This window comes from Brachycentrus maculatus, unplaced genomic scaffold, assembly GCF_059751285.1.
Source record: "Brachycentrus maculatus isolate JH-2025_06_01 unplaced genomic scaffold, ASM5975128v1 h1tg000421l, whole genome shotgun sequence".
NCBI classification, from domain to species: domain Eukaryota; kingdom Metazoa; phylum Arthropoda; class Insecta; order Trichoptera; family Brachycentridae; genus Brachycentrus; species Brachycentrus maculatus.
The window spans coordinates 506541-534211 of NW_028281169.1; the positions used below are offsets into that span (position 1 = coordinate 506541).

General features: G+C 36.2%; 2 protein-coding genes across 3 annotated transcripts in view; both read right to left on the reverse strand.

The window, feature by feature from the left end:
* The window catches only part of LOC148302693 (uncharacterized), a 38652-nt gene extending 36310 nt beyond the window's left edge, over positions 1-2342 (reverse strand). Inside the window, exon 1 of the mRNA XM_088271204.1 lies at positions 2279-2342. The gene's annotated coding sequence lies outside the window, so the exon portion shown is untranslated. The remainder of the gene's footprint in view (positions 1-2278) is intronic.
* On the reverse strand, positions 314-26264 carry LOC148302696 (uncharacterized). 2 transcript variants are annotated; one of them, XM_088271202.1, is made up of 15 exons: positions 26209-26233; positions 25979-26113; positions 23836-24045; positions 22671-22777; positions 21786-21931; positions 20822-21042; positions 18155-18349; positions 16668-16846; positions 15670-15808; positions 14662-14880; positions 14124-14234; positions 6528-7485; positions 4276-4471; positions 3535-3681; positions 314-2429 (listed from the first exon to the last, which is right to left on the reverse strand). In XM_088271202.1, exons 3-15 carry the CDS (start codon positions 24037-24039, stop codon positions 2309-2311), a joined length of 2943 nt encoding a protein of 980 aa, XP_088127328.1. In that variant the 5' UTR covers positions 24040-24045; positions 25979-26113; positions 26209-26233; the 3' UTR covers positions 314-2308. The 2 variants fall into 2 exon arrangements, with proteins under 2 accessions (XP_088127328.1, XP_088127329.1); XM_088271203.1 differs by having other exon boundaries at positions 25979-26264.
* Between the last annotated feature and the right edge of the window lie 1407 nt (positions 26265-27671).

The following is a 27671-nucleotide window of genomic DNA, read 5'->3' on the forward strand; positions in this document are numbered from 1 at the left end:
GCTTACCTTACTAAGTAGTGCCTACCCTATGGATTCATAGATTATATAAAATCAAAATGGTGAATTTATTATTAGATTAAAACCAATATTTTTAGCTTTTCCACTTTTTTATTTGACCAGCGACCGGGTTTCGTCGTTACCGACATCATCAGACTGGTCCGACATCGTTACCGACATCCAGTCTGATGATGTCGGTAACGACGAAACCCGGTCGCTGGTCAAATAAAAAAGTGAAAAAGCTAAAAATATTGGTTTTAATCTAATAATAAATTAAAAATGCAATTCCATCACGAAGTGTCAGTGGATAATATAAATCTATTCAAAATGGTGATGCGATTTTGTTCAACAAAGGATCAATTGTTTAATGCGTGATGCATTTCAACTGACAAATGATTAAATCTGCCTACCCCTGCACACAACTGCATATACTCCTACACCTAACTATCACCGTTTTGGTGTTGAACTCGATCAATCATTATTTTCTTTATTCCCAGTTTGATTGGGACATTAAACAATATGAAATTTAACATAATCTATAATATTAAAATATATCAAGTTGAAAATAAGAGAAATATGATACTATTCATTAACAGAGAAAATCAGATTCTTAGTGTTAAATAAAAATAAAAAAATAAAATAAAACACTGATAAAATATTGTCACTCAATCTAAAAATGTCAGGAATTATCCATAAAATTAAACACACAATCTTATATTCAACATTACATAAACTGTAATAATAAACGTTTAAACTTATAAATATGTAAAGTAACTGCATATTAATCAATACAAAAAAGAGTGGTTCAGAAGTCAATTGGTAAGTCTCATTTCTTCGTAAATAGACTTATAGCAACCGACGCACAGACAAAATATGTATACACATATCGTAGTCATACAGGAGAAAGTGACCAAGTGCATTTTGTACAAAAACGTGATCATTGACTATTTGATATCTTACTAGCTTAATACATATTGCCCTGAAAAAAATCCCAAAGGATTTTAAACTTAGAAGTATAATATATTGTCTTGTTACAAATGACTAACTGCATTGATGTTTATTTTGTTGCCAAGCTAAAGTGACTTAAATGGCCCTCCTGAACATTTTACGCTTTGTTAGTTAGTCACTTTTTCCTGTACGACTACGATATATCGATTTTAACTTATATATATGTAAATATGAGCTCGAAAACATGGATTTCCAAGTTACTTAGTTGTAGGAACAATAACTAAAAACGCTATCACCAAAATCTAGGATGATACTATCATCTAAAAACCTAGGCTTCTAGGCTTCTCGTTTAAGATTGAATTTAAGGACTTTTTTTCAAAATTCCAAATTTGCTTCCTTGAATGAAATATGCCCAAACTAATCGACGCTGTAAAACAGAAAAAAATCAACACACAGTTCTTTCCCGTGATCAATTGTATTCTTTGAAAATAAGTCTTTGATTGAGACAAATTCAATGAGGTTCCATTTTTTATTTGTATGTAAAGGAAGACGTCAACATTTCCCATTTTCCAAGAATCAAATGAATGCCTCAGACAGATTCTCCAATATTTCGGTGATCTTACAAGGAGAGAAAAAAGAAGCTAGCTGTGGTCTGTGGTTGGCAGCGCTGGCTGCATCGCGCTCTTAACTTGTGAGATTAAGGGGCGTGAAGGTCACGATCCTCATGTATCAATTCGTCGCCTGAATGCTAACCTAACCTGAATGCTACCTAACTGGATGTAGGAAAATTTAGCAGGAGAGACAATTAAACTTTCAAAAGTGAGATCTTTCAAAGCAGCATATTCTTTTGATTTTAACATTAATTTTGACATTAATTTTTAAGGAATTTTCTGCAGGACTCAATCAGTTGCATAAAGAACACAACCCAATTATAAAAATAGAAATGTTCATTTGTTCAAAATTTCCTTAAGTAATTCACCAAATCATTTGAGAATTTGACACAACATCGCATTCGAATACAGGCATGTGATTGTCATTTTTACCGGTTTTCATTGCTTCAAAAGCAATGTGAAATTAAACATGTTGGAAATGTGTGCTTTTTTTCCATTTAACCAGACAGAGCTGAAGTAACACATGGCCAGGCACAGCTAGTACATTGATAAAAACAAAATTGGGAGACTTGGCAAGTAAATACAACTTTTCCCAGATTATTTCTGGGATTTCATTTTGGGAAGCAAATGTCGAGTTTAAAAAAGGTAAAGCCAACAGTTGAATATAATAAAAACACTATAAAAATACTCATATTAAAAAGATAAATAAAGAAGTGGGTTACATTTAAAATTGTAATCATACAGCAAGCAGGTCAGTCACTGCTTTCCTCGGAACTTTCATCGGAACTTTCATCCGAACCTTCACCACTTGGGGAATGTTTCTTCACCATTGCCAAAATGAACTTCATTATTTCACCTAAATCCACAAGGAGCCTGAAAAAAAAACACATTTATGTTTAAGTATTGATACAAGCTTGTTCGAGTATAGGTTTGTAAGGGAGTGCCCCGTTTACACGCATACTATTTCTCATTTATTTTCACGCTAACCATTACACTACGGAGGCTAGACATAATTTTACAATAGTCCCGTATTAAGGTACATACATACATCGAAATAAGTCCCGTGGTCTAGGGTTAATGAATACTGGAAGATGGATATTGAAATATTTCTTATCAAATAATGGCATTAATTTGGAGAACTCCACTTCATCACTCCACTTCAGTATGGGGGTGGGCAGAGAGGGTCGAGGATAACATCGCAACATCGCGTCTGTCCTTATAAACGCTCCCCAAGTACCATCTTCTCTCGAGCCTTCTGTCCTCCACTGCTGGATATAGGCCTCATCCGTATTAATTTATATTATCTAATTTTTTTAGCCGTTTGCAGACAGTTTTTACCTCTCACAGCGACTATATCGTCGGACCATACGCCTAGTTGTACTCATTCCAGGATCACAGGACGAATCCCTTGCCATGCCTTGCTACATACAATTTGTAAATTTATGTATTAATTTCATTAATTGATTCGGCAGTCACTTTGTGGTAAAATCTATCCATTTTTAATTAATATTTTACTTAGTAAATACCACTATTTCTTAAAAATTTTAAATCAAACACAGATTTTTTGAGTCTAATAAGTTGTATTTGATTAACAAAAACACATAAAAAATTTAATTGTTTCGCCTTGTTAGGGCATTATCAAACGAATGTCAACTTAGAAGACTCAAAAAAATCTGTGTTTGATTTAAAATGAATACATACATAAATTAAAATGAAGTTCTACAAATTAAACGCCAAATCAATAAATAATATGTAAATTGACAGATAAAAGTAGAAATCAAGATGACACTGCGTAAATGTGTTGCAGTGCTTTATAAACCATCCGGTGTGAATCAGGGTTGGCAGAAGATTTTATAAATTTGGAGTTAAAAAAAAGTACAGGAAATTTAGAAGAAAAATTAAAACTGACATTGAGAGTGAGCAATGTATAGAATACAAAATTGAGTAGTAATAAGGCTGGAAGAGGGCGGGAACTCACTTCTCTTGTATAGGGCACAAGTCGTCGAGTAGCCGGACCAGGGGAACAAGGATCAAGCAGTCCTCACGCAGATTTATGTTCTTCTTCACCGTAATCTCCACACCTTGACCCCGAACGCACAGGCTTCTACCCTTCTCTTTTATGTTCCTGCAATAAACATTTGTTAGTTTAAACAGAGACCTAATTTTTTATTTATATGCAAGGATCTTGCATAAAAATAAAAATGGGTGTTAAATAAAAGCTTTTTAAATCCAATCATAGACGGCTGTTGTGAATTCGATCACGGAACGTCACGGGATTGATCATATCGCTAATTTCGTGCAACAATAGTGTAATTACACTTTTAGAAATATTACAGGAGATGCCATTTAGATGATGTAGCAACAGATTTGGCGTAATTCTAATCAATTCTACAATAACACTTGCGCCATCTAGCAGTATTTCACCTCAAAATCAATTCTGTCCATGTTTCTCCCCATGTAGTCTTTCCGCACATTTTGACATACTTAACTTGTTTTTAAAAAATGTGTAATTACGTCATTGTTGCACCAAATGAGCGATATATATAAGACTTCCAAATTTTTTAGTAATGTGGTTGTCAATCATGGGTGACTGTTACACATGCTTATGGCAGGTCGTAAGCCCTGTTAATACCCAGACTTCCATACTGTTCTGATATCAATAAAGAAAAACAAGTGTTCATGATTTGAAGCCAGACGTCATACAACTGACATAGGTCACCTGAGTATTTTGGGGATGAGAAAATCGTCTTGGAAGACGCGATGCTCCTGCCCATTCGGCCCGGTGCTCCGACTCTTGACTGCTTCTAGGAAGTGAAGAGCGTTCTCCGCCTTGGTGATATGATACGCCAGCTGCTGCAGCAGGACATACGGTTTTCCCTCGTATTTCCAAATTTCAATTGGCCTTCCCAATATTTCTATGAAATTACAAAAGCAATTTATGTTGATTCAATTTAATTAAAAAATTAAAAGTCTGCCTTCATAGTGTTATGGTTAGCTCATTTGTCTACCGTGCTGGTGACCCCAGGTGGGGGGGAGGGGGTGATGAAATATTATGTGATTTTTCACTATATATATAATAGATATACATATAAAGTAATTTTTCATTATAATATTTGATATTACCTATTCTGCAGGCTACATATGGTAGTGCAGTTTGATCACTTTGCCTTCATATAAGACACAATCAAGATAACATTGTTTCAATAAGATGCACTGCCACGTGCATCATTGAGAGCGGAAAAAGAAAGATTTTTAAAAATCGTAAATGTTTATTCATTTTATCATAAAACGTTTAAAACATTCCGGAATGACGCTAAAACTTTATTTTAATTTTTAATTTATGATATTTAAAATAAATAAATTAGTGCAATAATGTACATAAAATGATGCCGTGGCGTAGTCTGGTAGACATTCGACTCCTAAACTGCGTCCTGGGTTTGATTCCCAACAATTGCAAAATGAAGTCAAGAAATATATATTTCCAATTGGTGTTTGTGATGTATTTTTCATATCCAACCTTACTACCTGCAGACTACCTGCAGACATGCCCTCTGCAAATAGAGGCTTTGTGGCTTATTTCTTAATACATTGTTTGAACACTATCTTTTGGAGCGACGAAACCCATTTCAATTTAAATGGATGTGTAAATAAGCAGAATTGCCATTATTGGTCACTTAAAGTACAGCACCCGCGTTTCAAACAAAAACAGCCACTTCACGGTCCCAAATTGACGGTTTGGTGTGCATTATCAAGCAGTGGAATAATCAGACCCATTTTTTTTAAATCGTCAAAGGCAATCCATTACTGTGAACGGGGTTCCTGATCGGCGCATGCATAACGATTATTTTTTGTCAAAAATAAGAGAAAATTATGACTCCACTTCACAATTCTAGAGAGACGATAGCGATCTTCGTAATTTGTTCCCTAAAAAATTGATTAGCTGTTTCGGTGACATCCCCTGGCTACCCAGGTCGCCAGATATCACTTCTTCTAACTTTTTACTGTGGGGGTAAATCAAAACTAAAGTGGATGAAACCAACCCCATGACAATCTCTGCACTAAAAAAAATATTGTTGGTGAAGTTAATGGCATCCCGACGTCACATCTCTAGCGAGTGGCACGGAATACTGAGGCCATATTCCAAGAGTGTGTCAGTCTAAATTTAGACTAAAATCCGAACTTCTATTCTTTGTATGCAACAGTTATTGAAATAAATTATATTATTTTGAAAAATAAAAAGACTTTGTTTTTTGATCCACTCACATTTTAATTAACCAACTAGTTTTGGCAACAACTTGTTGCCCTCTTCAGGGTTTAATTTATGACTAGTTGGTTATTAAATGTGAGTGCATCAAAGTCTTTTTATTTCTCAAAATAATATATCAATATGATCCACAAAGTTAATGCTTTCAATATTCAAAACATTGAAATAAATGTTTACCCTTTGCAGTTTATTTTGTATTAAAATTTTAAATCCTAATTCTGCCACCGGACACCCTATACACATGTACATGTGGATGCATGACAATTGCGTTCAGTCTCATTTCACACTTCATTTGCTGATTCCCTGCCTCACTGATTGACAATAGGGCTTTATTTTGTACTGATATTTCTAGCTTTGACTAAATAACTAATTCACAACATTCTGAGTGTGTCCACACACTCAAAATGTTTTGAATAAAAATAACTGGTCAAAATTATAAGCTGCATATTAAAAAAAATGGTTTTAGACATTTCCCATATGTATGTAAATATAATCCGAGGTTAGGATCTTGCATACATCCAAATAAAAGGGTGTCTGCTATAATAAATAAAAGCTTTCTCGATCCAACATAATTCGTAACTCAAATGTATTATGTCACGAGATAAATGATATATCTAGGAGTTCCAAAAATTTGAGGAGTGTGGTTGTCAATCATGGGTAGGAATGAAGGAGCAAACTTAAATTACAAAGTACATATATACATTTACCTCCCAGATCGATAAACTCCAAATAATAGCAGCCGGCCCCGCGCTCTCCGGAACTGTGGGACGCCTCGCTGTCACTTCTCGTCGGATATTCTTCCTTTTCCGGATCTTTCTTATCTAAAGCTACTATCAAATCGTTTTCCTTTTCTCTTTTAAGATCCGCATTATTTTTGACCCATTTTTTCGACTGATCAGTTTTTTCTCTTATGTTTAAATTCTGCAGCGGGATTTTGTAAGTATTTTTATAGTTTATAGAACGATGGGATTTATAGTTTGGAGAAGTCATATTCGGAGTGCTGCCGGGGAAGGGGGGGATCATTCTCAATTCAGGTAGGCACGGGAAGCGAGGCGGCCGGATCATGTAGGGGTGGAAGATAGGGGGACGCTCGTAATGCGGAGCGTAGCTGTACAGCGGGGGCGGCGAGCGCACGCCTCGCTGACGGCATTCAAACATCCGGTTGTACAGATGCTGCTGATAGAGGTAGTGGTAATCGTAAGGAGGAGGGGGTTGGTATTCTATATAATCCGGAACGATGGAGCGAAATGGCGGGGGATAAAAGAAGTCATTTCCTACTCTCGGCATTGCAGAGCCTCGATGCGGGAAGTTTGATATCTGCGCAGTAAAACAGATCCCTTCTGCGGCATCGTTACTAACGGAATCGGAGTTTGAAGTTTCCGAGCTCGCAACCTCCCAGTTTGGGATATTTTCTGTTTTAGGTTCTTGCGATCTCTCCGCTTCAGGGTCTGCTTCGGGGTCCGTTTCGGGGTCCGTTTCGGGTTCCGGTTCGGGTTCCGGTTCGGGTTCCCGTTCGGGTTCCGGTTCCGGCTCGGAGCCCGGCTCGGAGCCCGGCTCGGAGCCCGGTTCGGAGCCCGGTTCAGGGTCCAGTTCGGGGTGTGACTTGTCCACGACGGAGACTCCGTTCTCGAGATCCTCAAAAGTGGGTAGTAAGTACTGTCTGGTCTGCAATGAAACCCGAAGCATCCAAATTAGACACGTCGCAAAGATCATCCGATTGGGAAAGCGAGTAGGCGCGGAGAAGCTAATCGGTAATCTGGATTGTTTTAGGTTTCATTACGGATGACAATGAGAAATAAAAACAAATTTCATTTTTAATTTCAACATTTATTTTATTTTTCAAAACCAACTGTTTTCCCAATCAAAGTTTGAAGATACAAGTGTTAAATTAATACGGCATAAACATAACACGATAACAGATAAAAATTGATCTCTATAGAAAATTCTTTTAAAAAAATATTTACACAAGGCATCTTAAAAACTTATTTACATAAGGAAAATACAAAAATTGTTTTCATCCATAATTTTATCATACTGATGTTCTCCAACAGTCACTTCCGCATCTGGCCAAAATAAGCTGGAGGTCTGACTGAGCAGAAGCAACTGTATACGTATACGTGTCTTAGAAAAGAGCATTCACTGGTAAAAATACCAAAATAGTCCTTAACAAAATATTCTATAATCCTACATAAAAGCCTTTATTCAAATTCACAGCAAATGACTTAGTAACAATCATGCGCTTAAAAATATTAGATAATTAATAATAAAATATATGTATATTACATTACTTTTCACAACCTTTGAACTTATATTTAAAAATAATGAAGCAGTGAATGTTCAAATTGCTATCGCAGATATTTTGTATTTAGCTAATACTTTCAAGGTCACATCTCGTAGGCAGAGACAAGCTAGCCCTAGCTAGTTGCGAGAAAGCGGAGCCCTATCCCAGTATGGTGATACTGGGACAACTTCTAGCACGTACAGACTAGACGAGGATTTATATTCAACTAAACGTTGATGAGATGGACTACATGCTCCTGTAGGTGTACCCAGATAGAGCATTTGTACTTACAAACACAACTAAGTTTGGCATCTTTCTTAGGATCCTCGCATTCTTCAATGAAGTTTGCGACTTGATTGAGCAAGTCCAAGCTTCCCAGAAGATGGACCCAAACCAAAAGGAAAAAGCGGAGGGTAAGTCGATATCATTGTTTATATTAGATGTTCAGGTATGCCCCATTGTCAAAGACAAAGAATTTGTAAAAGGTAACAGACTAAGGACGGGAAAGGTATTTCTACCCGTTTGGCCGATTGATGCTTAAGGACGGGAAGGGTATTTTTAATTTCTGCGCCAGCCTCATTTCAAAGTCGGAAAAGAAGAAATTATATAATGTTTTTGTATGAATATTAAGTACCAATCTCTTTTCAAGGTCTTATCTACATGTACGCAATTATCAAATCCCGTCGCCAGCGGTCCGCAGGCGTAAAAAAACACCCGTCGAAATATACTAAGTACAAATGTTCTACTTAGTAAATACCACTATTACTTTAAATCTATTGTGACACGTGTTTCGATGCATCATTTTCAAACACCGCATGTGAAGCAAATTCCAAATTTTCGAGTTGGGTCCTTGGGATGTTGAAGGTTGAAGAGGGGGTAGGAGCTGTTTCTTATTTTTATTTATCTATTTAATTATTTTTATTTTTATTTCTTATCAGTGGGAACATAGACAATAGGGGGGAGGCTTTAGTCATTGTCATATTGCCCTGACCAGTGAAAATTAAAAACAAAAATGATGAGTTCATCGTTGGATTATGCTATGAGAAAAGAAAAACTTTTATTGGATATGAGAAGAGCGATTGGGATGTAGCTTCAACTATAAAAGACTTATTAGTTACCAATCAACCCACCATAACGAAAGCAGACAAAGGAAACACAATCATTATACTAAACACGACAGATTACATTAAAAAAGTTAGAAGACTCAATCTTCATTGTGCAAAAAATAAACCCGACCAGCAGATTCCAGGAAAATATAAAGAAGGCGATAAAAGACTGTCCCATGTGGGAAGTTGCAATTCAATCAACACGTGGCAAGGAACCTGAGACCAACTCGCCTATGTGGCTTACCGAAATTACATAAACAATACATCCCAATACGTCCTGTGGTTCCAACCTTCTCTGCACCAAATTATTATCTCTCTAAAAAATTAAACCAGATGATCAATTTCAACAACATTTTTACACCGAGACATACAATAAAAAATTGAGAGAAATAGATCTTTTAGATACTTCAAAATTAATTTCCATGACATAGTGAATTTCTTTACAAATGTGCCGGTAAACAAATGCAAAGAAATTGTTCATAACTTACAGAATTTGTGCAGGAGATGTTTAAACTGCTAGATGTGCGTACTAACCAAAATTATTTCAGCTTCAATAATAAAATATATGTCTATCCAATGGTTTACCCATGGGATCTCCTCGAAAGAAGAAGAAGAAGAAGATAAATTTCTTGGATCTCAATTTAGAAATAATCAGTAGAAAAGTCATTTTTGATATATACCAAAAACCCACACATACGGACACTAATTCCCTCTTGTTCGGCCCATTCGCTAAGTCATAAACTGGCTAGCTTCAACTCCATGATCCATAGAGCACTACAAAACCCATTAAATGAGGATAAATTTAGCCGAGAAATTAATACAATTAAACAAATTGCATGCAATCACGGTTATAAACCAAGAATGATAGACGCAATATTGGCGCATAAAAATTAAAATAATTTAACTAAAACCTTTCTCTATTCAGCCGATACTAATACACATTAATACTAGGACCAGAGCACATCACACTGTATCTTCTTCTATGGGCCTCAGAGACGAGGCAAGAGAAAACTCACCAACCCGTCTGGCAAGCGTGGTGTTTCAATGCCAAACTCCTTCCAAATCAAATAATATAACACCGAATTCTAAAACAAGGTTACCCCAGGCGAGTAGAACAGTGTTCAGAATCTCCCAGATTCTGGGGGGGCAAAAGTTCACATTACGACATACAACACGAGAACTCACTAGAGACACTCTGACAAAGAAAGATCCATACTCGGTTTAAGCCTGATGGATAAAGTAAGAAATTAAGATATAAGGAAGAGATCCGAAATAGAGGATATCATGGATCATGTGGCAAGACTCAAGTGGCAATGGGCGGGACATATTGCAAGACAGTACCCCACAAGATGGACCCCAAAATTTTAAAGATTGACCTTGGGAGAATAAAAGAGGCGTCGGAAGACCCTAAAAGATGGTCCGATGACAAAGCCGCTGTGGGGGGTAGAAACTGGCTACAAACAGCAACCGACCTAAGAAAATGGAAGGATACGGAAGAGGCCTATATCCAGCAGTGGAAAACAGAAGGCTAGAGAAGAAGAAGAAGATGATAGATATAGCCAAAAAAATGCAAGAAGTCCGGCAATGACAGTGTACAAGCCGAGCTTTTAAAAGAACTAGGGGATAAGGGCATAAAAACAGTGCAACCTTATATGGAAAATGCTTGAGGAATGGACAGTCTATTTTTATTCCTCTTCACAAAAAAGGTTCATCCAAAAAATGTGAAAACTACAGAACAATAGCACTTACCTCTCACGCCGGGTAGCTATTGCTATATGTATTAAAAGCACGTGTACACAGCTACATTGGATGGCAAATACCAAAGCAACAGGCTGCTTTTGTGAAAGGAAGAGGAACAAGAGAGCAGATCCTCAACATCTGTCAATTGACAAAAGTCAAGAGTTCCTGACGACGACAGTTTCAAATTTTATTGACTACAAGAAAGCTTTTGATTGTGTTTGGGAATGTCAGCGGAAAGTACTCATGAAGATGCTCCCCACGGGAGTCCCATCATGGAACTCCTCTCATTATGGGACTCCCATCTCCATGAGGCAAACGGAAAATGTAAGGAGACGCAACAAGCATCTTAAAGAAAAGAAGAAAAAAAAAGCACTCCATGTCGGCTTCACACCTCAAAATATTTGATATTTTAAAAGATCAAATAGACTTCTTTTGCCTTCTTTGATTGATATATGAATTTAAGATATATTCAAACCACCATAAATATGCTGTATACTCTTTAGCAAAGAAAAATAGACCTATGTCGGATATTGAAGCTGCTTTAGATCTACAAAAGAAAAATGGGGTTTACACTGGTAGTTGCCTTCATTCTCGGTATTCTGGAATTCCTATCGTTGAGCATATTTGGTCTCAGATACGTAGAAACCTGTTTTCCAGCATAATCAGTGATAATTCTAAAATATGTATAATAATTCATCAAGCATCAACCATAATGAAGAAAAGCGCGTTAGTAATATATTAATATATTTAAGATGGGATAGGACGATTGACGAGACGGTTTGTTTTGTTGTCGCTTCTTCTTGATAATTACATTTAAGATACACTAGTGATAAGTTAATAGTCTTGAGAATTTCCTGGAGAGACCACATCACGAATGAGGAAGTTCTTCAAGGAATATAAGAAGGAAGACACCTGCTCAGGACCTTGCCCGAAAGGCGTGCAAGATGGATCGGCCATGTAATACGTCGAGAAGGTCTCTTGCATGCCATAATGGAGGGTATGACCGAGGGGACAAACTCCAGGGGACGCCCACGCCCAGAGTACCTGGAGGACCTGTGCTGAGACTAGGACGTGCGCTGCTCATCATATGCACATTTCAAAAGAGCCGCACAAGACAGGGAAGAATGGAAGAGAAGAATAGAGGAAATTGCTGCAAACCAATCCCAGGATTGAAACCAGAGAACTCTTTCCAGCCAAGGTTTCGCATGGTTCCCTAAGTCGTAAGACATGTCGGAAAGAATAACTAGTCCATGCCACAGCTAATTTAGGTACACAAAGCACAACACACGTAGAAGCACACACTTACATTAAAAACAGACCCAAACATATCACCTTGGTAGATAATAAACAAGGGATATTAAATGACACAACAAGCAAAAAACAAACCTAAACTCCATACCGAGGAATATAAGACTCACCCCAACCTAAACTCCATACAGAGAAGTATTTTTTTTTATTCATTTAATTTACTTTGTTTTAAAACTTGATGATGAAACTTTGAGAAACTAAAAAAAAATAAAATTGAATAATTGTAAAACGAACTCCCTCTCTAAACACAAGTATCTACTTTATTAGAGAGGTAGAAACATTATGTTTAAATATTTTGTATATTACCAACCATGTATTTAAATATGTATTTTGTAACAAAAAAAAGAAACCTCTAGTACTACATAAATCCAGAAATGTACCTGAAAGCGGCACTTAGAATACCTCGCGCTAATGTTCATTCCCAGAGGTTCCAATCATCATAAACGCTATTACAGCTGTACTAAGATATTATTACAAGGTATTACGGTGAACTATAAGGTAATACAGGTCAGTAACTTAAATATTCACCCATCCTCGCCTACCTCTACCGGGAACAAAAATGAGAATGTGACCTCTAATATTAAGTAAATAAAAATCAGTTTTTGTCCCTTATTTTGAACAGCATTAAAAGTATAGATTTACATGTTTGTTTTTTAAAAAATATAAAAAAAACATACATACATAATTACCTCTTTGAGGTATTTATGAAAATAGCACTATTAAATAATCAAAAAGTATTATTTATCTGATATATTTCATACTAATGTATGATATGTTAACAATATTTATAACAAAATAATAATTTTCTTTTTAGAGATCAATTTTTTTTAATTAAAAAAAATCTATTATTCGCTGTATTTAATTTCTTCCGCATGCAATCTATCAATTTTTCAAATAATATGTTGAATCACAAAGTGGTAACATTAAATATAATAATGAAAAAAAAAACACTTACAACAGCCTAATAATTTATAAAAAATAAACATTAGATTTAAATTTGAGTCACTTAGTGGTAATATCTATACATTTTTAATTTAAATTTTACTTGGAAAATACCACTTTCTCTGTAGTTTTATTTACCAAGATAAATTTAGACTATTTACATATATACACATTTTTTTATCATTGTATTGAGAAATTACATTTGATTTTACAGAAAATCAATGCGTAAGCATAATAAAATTTCTTTCTCTGAAAAACAAAGAAGGTTTAGGTGTTTCTATCAATAAAAAAATGACAGTGGCTGTTTTCCACATGTCCCGCCACTATAGCCCGATAGCCGAAGCATTCTCAAAGTTAAACATTAAAAAATAATGCCAGATTGATAAGACTGATTGGAATGATATTCAATTTGGATTTTTTCTCTATTTGTTGTTTTAAGTTCCTAAAAAAATAGGGGGTTTTATCCACATCACAATTATCTATGTAGATGTCCCGAGCCAAAAAATTGGCTTCCCAACCGCATTTACCATGTAAGAGAATCCAGTGGGTGGAAATAAGGTTGCCGGTTGTGTTATTAGGTCTCGAACCCGGGCAGACAACGGTAACCAATCGGTAGGTATTTCATTATGGCCGCGCTGAGGCGGGGCGGAATGCTAGGAACAGTTGTAAGGAGGGAGTATCGGGTTGTAGCGTATTCCGATTTGCGAGACCGAGTCCAGGGGGGATATGTCGTCCTCCGACGCTTCCGAATGCGTCCTGGCAGCGGGCCGGGGAGTGAGGCGCGCGTCCCTCAGGTAAGAGAGGCAGTCGGTGAGGACGATGTCGGAGTCGGCGTCGGAGTAGCCGGACGACGAGTCCGAGTCCGAGGCGGGCCCGGGGAGGCGCGCCAGGGACACGAAGCGCGTGCCGAAGGAGGGGGTACTTACGGTGCAGGACTCGTCCTCGCTGCGCGCGAGCCCTTCCGCGACCAGCAGATCCGATAAATACTCGCGGGCGTTGCCTTTCCGCTCAAACAACCGCAGTTCGTAAGCAAAGTCCTGAAAAAAGAGCACAAACTTTTATTTACAATTATCGTCTTTTTATATTTTATGACATCTCAACATAGATAGAGAAGAAAATGGAAGTCTGGGCATTTACAGGGCTTACGACCTTCATAGGCTGGTTTGAGTGGTCACTTTACACACGTTAACATTCAACAATTCTACCCATGATTGACAACCACACTGCTAATTTTCGGAACCCCTAGATATATTGAACAAACTGGTGAGACAGTTCAAGTGAGTTCACTACTGACATATATGTTGGAATAGGGAAAGCTTTTAAGCAAAAACTCTTCCTATTTGTATGTAAGGCCTGAATCTTGGATTTAATTCACATACTTGAAAAGTATGACCCGCCTGAAAAAATTATTAATTTTCCGACAAGAAGTACGGAATGGCTGACCCGGTGACACGGGCCTCTCACCTTTGCCTCGGGGCAGTCCACCTCGGCCTGCAGCTCCCTCTCGGCTACCAGGTTCATGAAGCGCGCGCGGGCGTCGGACGCCCAGCGCTCGCCGAGGGGGCGCACGTGCGCCAGGCGCCCGCGCAGCGCCTGCACGGGCAGACTCGTGAACTGGTTGTGCAGCATGCGCAGCTTGTCCGCCTCCACGTCCGCCACTGTGCCGAAATCCACGTAGCGGATCTGGAAACCAGAAACCGAACATTTGGATGGTCTTGATCTTTGGTAAAATTACAGGTTTTTACAAAGCATTAGAATAACTAAAGCTCCACTTGACTCGGCGTTTATTTTGTAGAACTCATGTAAATTTGTATAGAACAATAGTTGCAGTAAAATTTTTATTTATTGTTTGGACATTCACTTTGTGTTAAGACATGATTAAATTATAAATGAAACACTCGTTTTCTACCACTCGAGTTTTATATTTTGTTACGACTAGTTTCAGAAGCTACATATGCTTCTATTTACGGGTTTAAATACAAACCAATATATTCATAATTTAAGTAGTAAATATATATGGCGATAAGATATAAATTGGCATTTTTCATTTACTTTTTGGCTGTATCAGATGTTTAAAAAAATTGAGTTGCTAGTTGATAATTTTGAATTATTGCTACTATTTATTACGAAAGTCAATTTACGGGGCTTGAAAATGGCTGACAAATTATGAGCGGAATTTTACTGTTCATTCTTCAGCAGTTATTGAATTGCTACCAATCGTTTCAGTGGAACTAGAAATCCCATTTTTGTCCGCCTCCAAGTGTAATGATCAGCACATTCGGCTTCCGTACTGGAGGTCCCGGGGTTCCATTCCCAGGGGGGGTTAAATAAATATAAGTGATTTTTTCGCTCTAATATTTATTCAATGTTACCCTGGACTGAGGCAGAGGGCTGATCACCTTTTCTTCATGTGTTAACGATTAAGATAACGTTGCATTTATAAGATGCAGTGCCAATGAAGAAGGGACTCACCGTGACCATCTGGAAGGAGATGTTCTTCACGACGATGGCGCGATGATAGCAGGAACTGTACGGCACCGCACACAGCTGCCCGACGCGTGCAGCCGCTCGGACCATGACGTATTTAGTGCCGTGTGTGTTGTAAAAGTTACTAAAGAAATAAAAGAGAATCAGAAAAATATACACCGCCCAAAGTAGAAGGCAATGTTTGTTTGTTCAACACAAACACTTAGTACGGATATTTTTTAGTTTACATATTTAGGATTAAATATCAAGAACTGAAAAACTCATAAATTCGAAATTGAAAGGACCGAAACTGAAAATATTTATTAAATATAATTTTAAAATAATAACAATCCATCCATTTCGCAAATGCAAAATAAAGTAAGGCGATGTGGTTGTTGTTCAAAGGTTATTTATATTTTTTGTTGGTAAAGAAATAAAATAAACAAATTCAAACAATTTTTAAAAAAAAGTTGTATTTAATTGCTCTTACAAAAACAAAAAGGTATATTGTTTTTTTTTTTAAAATTGTAAATGCTAATTAATCATTCCATTATTTTTTTAGTTTATTGAGATGAGAATATGGAAATGTGGGCGTTTACATTTACCTGCCATTAGCTGGTTTAGGTGAAAGTTTAAGTTAACACCCAAATGTTTAAGTTAACACCCAAATGTTTGAGTTAACAACTAAATGTTTTGGTTGGTTGGAAGATATTGCTTTTTAGCAATAAGTTCGTCAATGTACTTATTTATTTTCCGTACATGAAGTTTAAATAAATGTGGTACAATCTACCATCTGTACATTTATTTAATATCGCCCTAACTATGTGTAATTAACGATATGTGTAATTAACGATATGTGTAATTAACGATATGTGTAATTGACGATATGTGTAATTGACGATATGTGTAATTGACGATATGTGCAATTAACGATATGCTTTTAGCATTTCCCGCAAACAATGCATTAAGAGATGGATGTCTGTAAGAAAGAAGGTGTCTCTCACTCCATGTCTTCCATGAGGATCTCCAGCGCCCCCGAGGCGTCGGGCGAGGAGACCTGGAACCAGAAGTGCGAGGGGTCGCGCACCTCGGCCAGCAGCACGGCGAGACGGGGGCGCAGCTTGGGGAAGGGTGGCAGGCAGGTCCCGTAGCAGGCGCAGTCCTTCGGGTACAGAGACGGGTCCTGACAACACATCTTTCTTCAATCACACTTATATTACAATTATTTTTTAATTATGTCAAAATTGAAATTATATTTGTCGGAATCAACCCTCATCTGCACCCGATGGTGCATAGGGCACTGCATCATATAAATGCAGTGTTATCGTTAACACATGAAGAAAAGGTGATTAGCCCTTTGCTTCAGGTACCAATCCAGGGTAACATTGAATAAATATTACAGTTAAAAAACCACTAATGTATTTATTTAACCCCCCTTGGAATCGAACTTGGGACCTCCAGTACGGTAGCCGAGCGTGCTGACAGTACGGAGGCGGACATCGGAATTAACAAGCTGTAATTATTCTTAACAACTAAATCCTGACTGATGAGAAATAAACGACCAGAAACATGACCAAAACAAAATCATAAAAAAGGTATTTCTACCCATTGGGTCGATTGATGCTTAAGGACGGGAAGGGTATTTTTACCTTCCGCGCCGGCCTCATTTCAGGCTAGAAAAGTCAGAAAAGAAGGAATTACATATTTTATGTTTATATGTGAATTACTATTATGTACCAATCTCTTTGTTAAGGTCTTATGTGAGCATAATGATCAAATCCCATCACCAGTCGTCCGCAGGTGTAAAAACATCCACCCCAAATATATTTAACTGATGCATCAACAGAGAAAAAGTATTCTTGTCGAAATATCTGTAACTCGGCCCTCAGTTTTAATTCATCCTATAAATCCAGTATTTGTGTGCAATCAACTAAAAATATTACATACGATAATTTTTTTTTAAATATTTTGAATGTGTTCGAATTTCATTTAAATTTCTGCTAATAAAATACTTACTAATTTCAACTAGATATTTGTCTAAATGAGGTAGAAATTCCTAGGGTCGATTTCTCACCAATATATCAATTTCATTTATTGTAACTGCAGACAGTTGGTAGAGTTCCATATTGAATTGTTGGGTAGTACATATATCCAAAATTAAACAAGGTTTATTGGATTGAATTCTACATTTATTTATGTATATGTTAATACATGACACGTTTCGTCTTATTAGGACATTATCAAACCTAGTGTTTGATAATGTCTTAATAAGACAATGATAATGTCTTATAATAATAAGACAAACACTAGGTTTGATAATGTCCTAATAAGACGAAACGTGTCACGTATTAACATATACATAAATAAATGTAGAATTGAATCCAATAAACCTAACAAGGTTTTTTTTTGATATTGGATATATTACCCAACAATATCAATTTCATCCTAAATAATTCTGACATCAAGATGGGATGGGAACGAGGAGACTTACAAATCCGAATCCGGGCAGAGCGGCGATGCCGAAGATTTCCACCTCGCAGTTGGCGGGGCGGCAGCTGGGCTCCTCGTCTCGCCGCCGGGGCGCGGGCCGGGGCGTCGAGTCCTCGCGGTAGCGCTCCGGCACGGGGGCGCCCGCGGCCAGTATGCGCCAGTCGCCCTGCGGGTCTGGCCGCACCACATTGAATACCTGCCGAGGAAACATCACTGTAACACGGTGCAGACTGCACTGCCCATCCGGCTACCAAATAATGGAGCTGAACTATTGTATTCTTCCCAGTGCCTTTTATTATAACCTAAAATATAATGTCAACCCACACACGGGCCATGCCTTTGTGGGATATTTTTTTGTATTAATATTTAATATTTATTTATACTTGTAATTTATAATACAGTGAAACCTCTATCTATCGTTTTTAAAGGGACCTATCGAAATAAACTATGAATGCGGGAAAACAATGAATGCGAGATTAAGAGGTCGATACACAAGGAGATACGATCGAGTAATGATACCATCCTCCCAATCTGCATTACCATTGGTAGGTTGTGCAGATTGGGAGGACCATTCTAAGAAGAATACAACTTTTAGAAGCAAATAAATGTACTTATTTAAAAAAAAAATACATAGCTGAAGCGAACCAAAAAATATTTAAGTTTTTTGCATTGTAAATAATCTATGATCCACATGAGTTTTTTCAGTGTTTTATTTCCATAAGTCAACAGTATATTTTCAGCTTTGTTTATATATTTTTTTGGCATAAGTTATTGAATGTGCGTAGTAGAAATTTTTAAATCTTTCAAATAGTGTGCATGCTTCTGAAAATGAAGGTACAGGTAGAGGCTCCTCTTCATCAATATCGACCTCTTCTGTTGTATCCGTCAAATGTTATAAAATTGGAAAGAATGTAAAAAAAACACAAACAAAAATATCAAATTTGAGCGTAATTCAAACGATGAATGCTATTAAAATGATGATAGAGAAACGATCAATGCGATCAATTTTTGTATGAAATGAATCCGGACTAGAAGAAATAAACGACACATCCGGGAAAACGATTATTCGAGGAACGATAGAGGTTTCACTGTATATTGTGAAATGCAAAAGAATTTTAATTTAGATGGGAGTTGAATTTATTATTTATCTTGCTTATAATGATTAAAGAAAACACTTCGTTTTTTACCACTTGAGTTTTATTATAGACTACATGTTTCAGAAGTTAAACTTCCATCATTCAGGTCTGTATAATAACACAGTTATTATACAGACCTGAATGATGGAAGTTTAACTTCTGAAACATGTAGTCTATAATAAAACTCAAGTGGTAAAAAACAAGTGTTTTCTTTAATCATTGTAACATGTCTTACCACAAAGTTAATGCCGAAACAATAAATAAAATACCTTGCTTATTATGTACAATGTTTATAGAATATTAGGTGGATTTTAGTTTCTTCTAACTTAAAAAAAAATGTTTTATTTTAATTTGTGTTGGATTTAGGGGTGGAATATATTTGATGGGATACAAATGCCGCAGTGAAGCAGCTCAGGGTGAAAGATTTACCGCTATATTGGAAAGAGAGTGGAAAAGGAAAATTATCGATGAATATAGGGCATACTTGTATTTGTGGTAGGTTGTGTAACTTATACACTACTAATGGGTGTAAGTCCCTAACGTCAATCCTCCGCAATAGCTCGAATTTTATTTGACCTATTAAACTCGGCGTAACTGCGCATTGGCGGGATTGTTGCTACAAAGCAATATCTGCTGACCGACCGCAAACGGGCCGGTAATATCGGTCAAGGTTTGTAGCTACCTTCTACGGCTGTTTGAAATTACTCGGCGGAAAGTGTTCATACATGTGTGAAAACGAAAACAAGATGAGAAAAAATTCAAACGATTTGCAAGATGGATGGTTAAATAAGTAACGCATCATATTATTCATAGATTTAGCATTAACTTTGTGGAATAACATGATTTAAATATCAGAATAAAACATATAAACACGATATATAATCATGTTTATAAACACGACTCGTTTTGAAAACTATAGATGTTCGCACCAATCAGTTTTGTATTTTCAACTATTGATAACAACATCTGTAGTTTATATATGAAATATTAAAATCTAACACTGATTTTTAAAATATTATTAAAAAGACAAAAATAAAATTTGTGACAATTATATGCTGTGTACAGCAGTTTGAAAATTTGTGACAATTATATGTTTGAAAATGCCATAACACCGCGAAATGATATTTTCGATATTTGATTTTGTGGGTATTCTGACAAAAAATGTTAACTCCAAAATCCCTGTTTGAATAATCCCTGTTATTTAAAGCTTTTGGGCTGAATAAAATACAATTTACTTTAAAAACCACTTAAATATGACATTTTAAACTACTTTATTGTGTATTTTGCCAGTTTATAGAATGTTAAAAACTTTATAATACTGCGTCATGAAGTAAAAATTGCATATTTTCGAGTTAACGTTTTTTGCCAGTAAACCCACGATATATAATTCAAAATGGAGTTCTACAAATGAAATGTTAACTCTATAAATACATCTGCAGTTCACGAAAAAGAAAAAAGAATGCTATTTTTAAATAAAAATTATAATGTGAATTGAAAATTAAGGGGGAATTGGACAATGAGTCGAGTCTCACCTGAGGCAGGTCTTGGCATATCATGACGACGCTGTTGTAGCCGAGTCGGGAGAGCGGCAAGTCGATGTTGAACTTGGTCTCGTAGCTTCCCAGCAGCTCGCGCGACCACAGTCCGTCGGGGTGCTCCCTCATCAGCGCCTTCAGGTTATCTACGATCTTGGAGTTTATGCGGCGGGATGAGGCCGTCGCGATGGTCGTCACGGGACTCGGTCTAGGTGGCGCTGGACAATAACATCGGGATTGCATACGGGATAACAATTGCGCTATGAATTAGCTGACTGAACAATAATTTTCGATTCGATTTTCTCAAATAAGACTGCTCGGGCTTAGTTTTGCCACAAAAAAATGTAACATTTCACTGTGAGAAAAATATCGAATGTTTTTGCCTAGAATTTTCACTAATGAATTACATGAAATTATAGTAACTTTAAACATAAAGAGTAAATCCACTCACGAGTAGGTATAGGCTATGAAACTTATAAAGTTGAAGCCTGAATAGGGACATGATAAGCGATGTCGCATACGCCGCAGCTAGATTTCAGAGTCACTCGGACGTTAGGTAATTCAAAAAAAAAAATGTAAGAAAAATAAAACAATTACGCATTTAAAAGTTACTCACGAGAAAACATATCCCAGCTAAACGACAGACTATATGAAAACATTCATAGAATCACAAGATCAAAAATGTGGAAACACATTGAATCAACCATATACCACGTTTAATGAAATTGACTTTATTGTATTGCCCAATAAAGAGGACACATTATTGTAAATTTAAAACTGTAAGTATGCGTCTGATGAAATGAATGGAATAAAAGCAATTTTGACTTAAGTGTTTACATTCCAAGTGATTTTTTTCCACACGCATTTCCTAGTTATGTAAAAAATAAATACATAGTAGTTTGTAACAAAACATTTTCAAATAGTATTGTTTTATATATGTATATTACTATAGTTTACTTACCAGCCTGTGTCTGTCTTCTTGGTGTAATCATTGTGGGATTGACTGAAGGAAACGATTTTTTTGGTGGACGATTAAGACTGTTTTTAGAATGATCGAAACTTGGTGTATAGTGAAATGTAGAAATGCCTTGAGATCGTTTTGGTAAACTAAAAAAAAGAACAGTTAACGTTACACAAAAGAAAAACCAAGAGTCCGGCATGCCGGGAAGCGTGAATATATCGATCTAATCTCATTTGAAATTAAAAACAGCAAATCATTTAACCCTTATTGGACGCTAGCTTTGTGTACATTTTTCTTAGTTGTAGCTATAAATTTGATTGCATCATAATTTCTTCGAGTATATCAGTAGCATAAGTTCATCAGTAAACTTTTTTCTTGAAATAATCTGAATATTTTTAAAAGAATGGGGCTAGGTAGACTTTCATCCTCTCTGAATTATCGATATTTTCTCTATATATCTCACATTTTTCTCACTTTAATATTGTATAGGAACAAAAATTATTTTGAGGATGTGTTGACATCTTCGCTGCTGACATTATCGACTGAATAAACGATGTTTTAAAATGTCCTAAACCTCTTAGCTGCTCAATTATGAGTGTCATCCTTTTCGTCCCGTGCTGGATTATTTGACACTACAATATTTTTGCCTATTTAATTAAGTGAAACTTTGGGAAGTTGTTTGGATATCCATTCAAGATCTTACTACTCAAGAGGTTAAAAAAAGGCACCAAATAGCTCTGTTGATTTCAACTGACAGGGTAACTATAGGCACATGTTTGGATATGACATTGCGCCACTTCACATATGCCATATGACAGTTAGCCCCAAAGCTTTTATGTCCGTTAAGGGTTAATAGTTTTGAAAAGGCGAGAAGGAGTTACTTACTGCGCTTTTTTAATGTCTTTTTTCTGTTTAATCACAAATTCGTTCAATGTTTTCAATTCCGGTTTCACGATAGGAATTAAAACTGGATTGTGCGGGTTTCCTTCAAACTAAAACAAAATAATCCGGTTAGGTTCTTGCATACATCCAAATAAAAGGGTCTCTGCTAAATATAAGCTTTCCCAATCTAATGTCTCCAGTGAGTCACATGGACAGTGTCATGAGATTAATGATATATGTAGGGGTTAGTAGTGTGGTTGTCAACCATGGGTAGAATGGTGAATGTTGAATGTGTGTTAAGTGATCACTTATCCAGCATATGACGAGTCATAAACCCTGTAAATATTCAAACTTTTTTTATTTAACAGTCACCCAGTGAGAGGATATTTCTGCCAGTGTCAAGTCTTATTTTTATTTACAAAAAAAATATATGATAAAAACAATAAATAAAAAATTTCACTGTTCAAATGGGTTTAATTTTATCATTTTAATAAATGATGACCACAATTCTAGAATTCGTTGAGAAAGAAGGGTGGATACTTGGGTGGGGAGTTGGATTGCTGCCCGTGTTAAGCTATTTAGAAAGTTCTCCTCTGTTGTGAGCAACACTGAAAGAACGTATGGTTTGCATCCCTCCCATACATCATCTATGTTGAGATGTCAAAAAATATGCACAAATTACTGTAAGAACCTTATTCAAGTCTTTCTCAAAGTGGGCTGTATTTGAGCAAATTCCAACCTGATATCAACAAACTTGTTAAAAATCATAAGATTCATCACATTAGGTTGATTTAAAAATAAAATTGATTATGTTTGTTTTAATTTGAATAAAAGATACTCTTAATATTACAAAGTTCAGTTTTAATTGCTCCCTCTGGTAAAAAAGTTTTATTTAGAATTATGTAATGTAATGAATGTCATTGTGGTTCTTAAGATGTGGTAAGGCAAAAAAAATTAGTTGGCGCTGAAAAATAATCAATTTTCAAAGTGGGCAACAGACGGAATAATTTTGAGAATCACTGGTGTAGACTGGTCACTGGTAGATTTTAATAGTGGTATCAATAAGTAAAACTTAAATTAAAAATGGATAGATTTTACCACAAACTGACTGCCGAATCAACGAATGAAATCAGATATAAGTAACTCGCGTTGACATGGGGCATCTCACCTTGAAGATGTCGGCGCACTCGGTCCGGAGGAACGCGATGAGGTCCCCGTGGCCGTACTTGTGCGTGGGGATGCGGCCCTCACGTTCCGTGCTGGCAAAGTCCCGCTTCAGGCAGTTGACGTCCATCCGCATCGGGTTGGACATCACCAGGCTGAGGAGCGTGCGCTTCAGCTCCTCCAAACTTTCCATCTTGTCGTTCATCATGAGCCCCTGGTACAATTTATTATTTATAGATGAAGAAGAATATGGAAGTCTGGGCATTTAAGTGATCACTTTATGCACGTGTAACATTCACCAATTCCACCCATGATTGACAACCACACTCTCAAATTCTTGGAAGTTCTATATCGTAGTCGTACAGGACTAAGTGACCAACTAACAAAATGTTAAATGTTCAGGAGGGCCATTTAATTCACTTTTGCTAAGCAAGTAAATAAACATCAATGCAGATAGTCATTTTTAACAAGTCAATATATTATACTTCCAAATTTAAAATCCTTTGAGATTTTTTTCAGGGCAATATTAAGCTCGTAAGATATTAAATAGTCAATGATAACGTTTTTGTAAAAAAAACACTTGGTCACTTTCTCCTGTATGACTACGATATATATATGATCCAATTTTGAAACATTGTACAAGAATCACTAGAATTTTCACTAGTGACATCTATTGGTAAGACGAAGAAGCTTTTTTATTGAGCTGAAACCCTTATTACCTATATATAAACCTGCAAAGCGTCTATTTTAGATGCTTGTTTGCAGGTAGGATAGTAAGGATAGGGAAGAAATGTGATAAATACATCACAAACACCCAGACCAATTGAAAATAAATCTTTCTTGAATTCATTTTGCAATTGGCGGGAATCTAACCCGCGGCACCAGTTTCGCAGTCGAGCGTCTACCCAACTACGCCACAGCGCCTGTCTAATTTGTATGTCAAAAAATAATATGATAAATTACTCCTATAATTGGAGATAATCCAGATTTCTGAACAAGTATTTGGACACACTCAAAATGATGTCAATTAATTATTATTTATTTTAATCTCTCAGCAAGTGAGTTCTTGCAGACTACACTGTATGCCAATTGAGTTCTTTTTAAAATTTATTTTCCCAACAGTTAGGATTACTGTTCGCAGGCCGAATCATTTGTCACCCTGGTCATTCGTAATTCGAGGGTCCGTTGCTAACTATCACGCCGCTTCTCCGCAGGGGTAAGCAGAGACAATATAACGCCACATCACTCTGTCTTTGCAAATATTCTTCGCCTCTTCCGCATTCATGCATCTCCTCATACACACCTGCCCATTATTTCAACTCCTGACCCGACCGGTTTCAAGTATTTGAATACCTGATCATACCAAGTTTTCGTCAGTTTTCCTCTGCTTCCGTTTCCAATTGCATTCGATTCATAAATTTTCTTTACCGTTCTATCCTCACTCATTCGCTCTACATGTGCAAACTATCTAAACACACCTTTCTTAATTTCATCGATAATGCTTTTCTCAGCTTTGCATCCTTTCCTTATATCTATCATACATCGTTTTGCCGCACATTCATATGAGGGATCGCATTACGACTGCATTCGGTCTACTTTTATGCTTCTTTTCCCAATTCCATGTTTTACTTCCATACATTAGGGTTCTATTGCAATTAACATTAAATTATGGCACTATATATTTTTTTCTTCTAAATATGTAAAAACCTCATTTCGTCAATAGTCAAAATGTAGCGTGCTCCTGCTACACAAAATGGACGATGTTCTTTGTCTTCAAAAAGGTACAATAATATTTGGTTTACAAGCGTGGTATTTATTTTCCAAAAAATCCCCATAAAATGATTCAATAAGAATTTTAAAATAATGGAAGTGGTGAATACAATATATTTAAATGTGTTACAGCCAGTGATTGAATAATTTTAGAAACGGGCTTAGCTATTTTCTTTTGGAGATTTGTTATTGTTAAAATTTCAATATGACCTTCATCGCAATGTAGAGCGTGTTTTGAAAACATGTGAAAATATACAATATGACATTATGTGAGATTGTTACAGAGAATTATAAAAACTATGTTCCTATTGTTGAATTACACAACACGCGAGAATTTAGTTGAAGTATTACATAAAAAATGTATGTTTTGAACTTACCAAATATTTTGCGTTGTCAATATTCAAAAACTAAGCCGGTCAAATCACATGTTTACATGTGCAGAACTTAATTTACAGGCGTGGATTATATTTTTATATGGTAGTTGCCGAATGGCGCGTGTTTTATTATCATATCTGGAAACAAACGTACGCCAACAGCGTGAACCACCGCCAAAAGAAAATTGGAAAAAAATATTCAAAATATCACGAAACGATCAATCTGAACTCACATTCCATAGAATCCTGGAATCCACCATAAAAGGCATAAAATGCAACAAGTTCAAACGGAAACAAAAAACAGTTTTCCGATATTGTCTATGGTAATTTGTTATTTACACTGCTTTCTAGATAATTTAATTTAATTTTCATAATATTGAGCAGGAGTAAGAAACCTTTACATTTCCAAAAGCACCTTCATTTATCTGATTTAACATAAGGTCACAGTAAAGAAAATTTTGACGCTTCCCCATAGACCAAATATTATAAATTCACAATGTAAAATAGTCAAATCGCTACTTCAAAAAAACATTTAAAGAAAATATACGTTTACAAAAACGACATATTTTTTTGTATATATTATACAATCCATCCACAACTTTTCGAGTTTTGCGGACACAAATATATGGAAGCTGAAGCAGTTTTTTTTCAATGGCACAAGTCAAAAAGCCGTACCAAAATACCCAAGAGGATACATCTACTAAGAATGTACATTTAATTGCTTTCAATGTCTCTTTCGCTAACTAACTCTTTCACTTTGAACTAAATAAATAAATTAATCACTACTGTTTGCTTATATTCAACATAATGAGGAACAGTAAAAAAAACGCAACCTGGTTTTACTAAATTTTGCTATATTTTCAAATGCAAAAAAGAGTTTTTATCAAATTTCTTCTCTAGCCTTCTGTTCTCCACTGACAAATATAGGCCTCTTCCGTATCCTTCCATTTCCTTCGGTCGGTTGCTGATTTCAGGCAATTTTTACCCCCACAGCGGTTATGTCTTTAGACCATCTTTTTGGGGTCTTTAGACGTCTCTTTTATTCTTCCAACGTCTCCATCTCCAAAACCTGCCTTGCAATATATCCTGCCCATTGCCACTTGAGTCTTGCCACGCGATCCATGATATCCTATATTTTGGTTCTATTTCTGATTTCTTCATTTCTTACTTCATCTTTCAAGCATGAAACCAAGTATGGATCTTTCCATGGATCATTATGCGCATTTGTACTTCTCTGCGTTACTTTTTGTCAGAGCTATAGTCTCTACTGGCAATATGCAGGATTCGTACGTTTTTCCTTTTAGACAGGTCGGGATCTCTTCACTCTCTTGAATTTGTTTGAGTTAGCGAAAAGTCGTCCAACTCAGTTCTATTCTTCTTGGCGGTTCCGCCATTTGGCTCTCCTTGTCTAGTTTTATCATCAGTCCAAGATATACGTATTCGTCCACTATTTCTAGGGTTTTTTTGTTGTTGACAGTGATGAACTTGTTTTCTAGATTCATAATTTTCGTTTTTGTAATGTTCATATTCAGACCAATTTTACTAGACGCCTGATCCAATTCATTAATCATTTGACTTAATTCATCAATGCTTTCACTTATAACTATTATGTCATCAGCGAATCGAAGGTGACTCAGGTTTTAAATATATCTTGTCACCTTGTCGCACACCTTTTTGTATTTTTATTTTTTCAGTT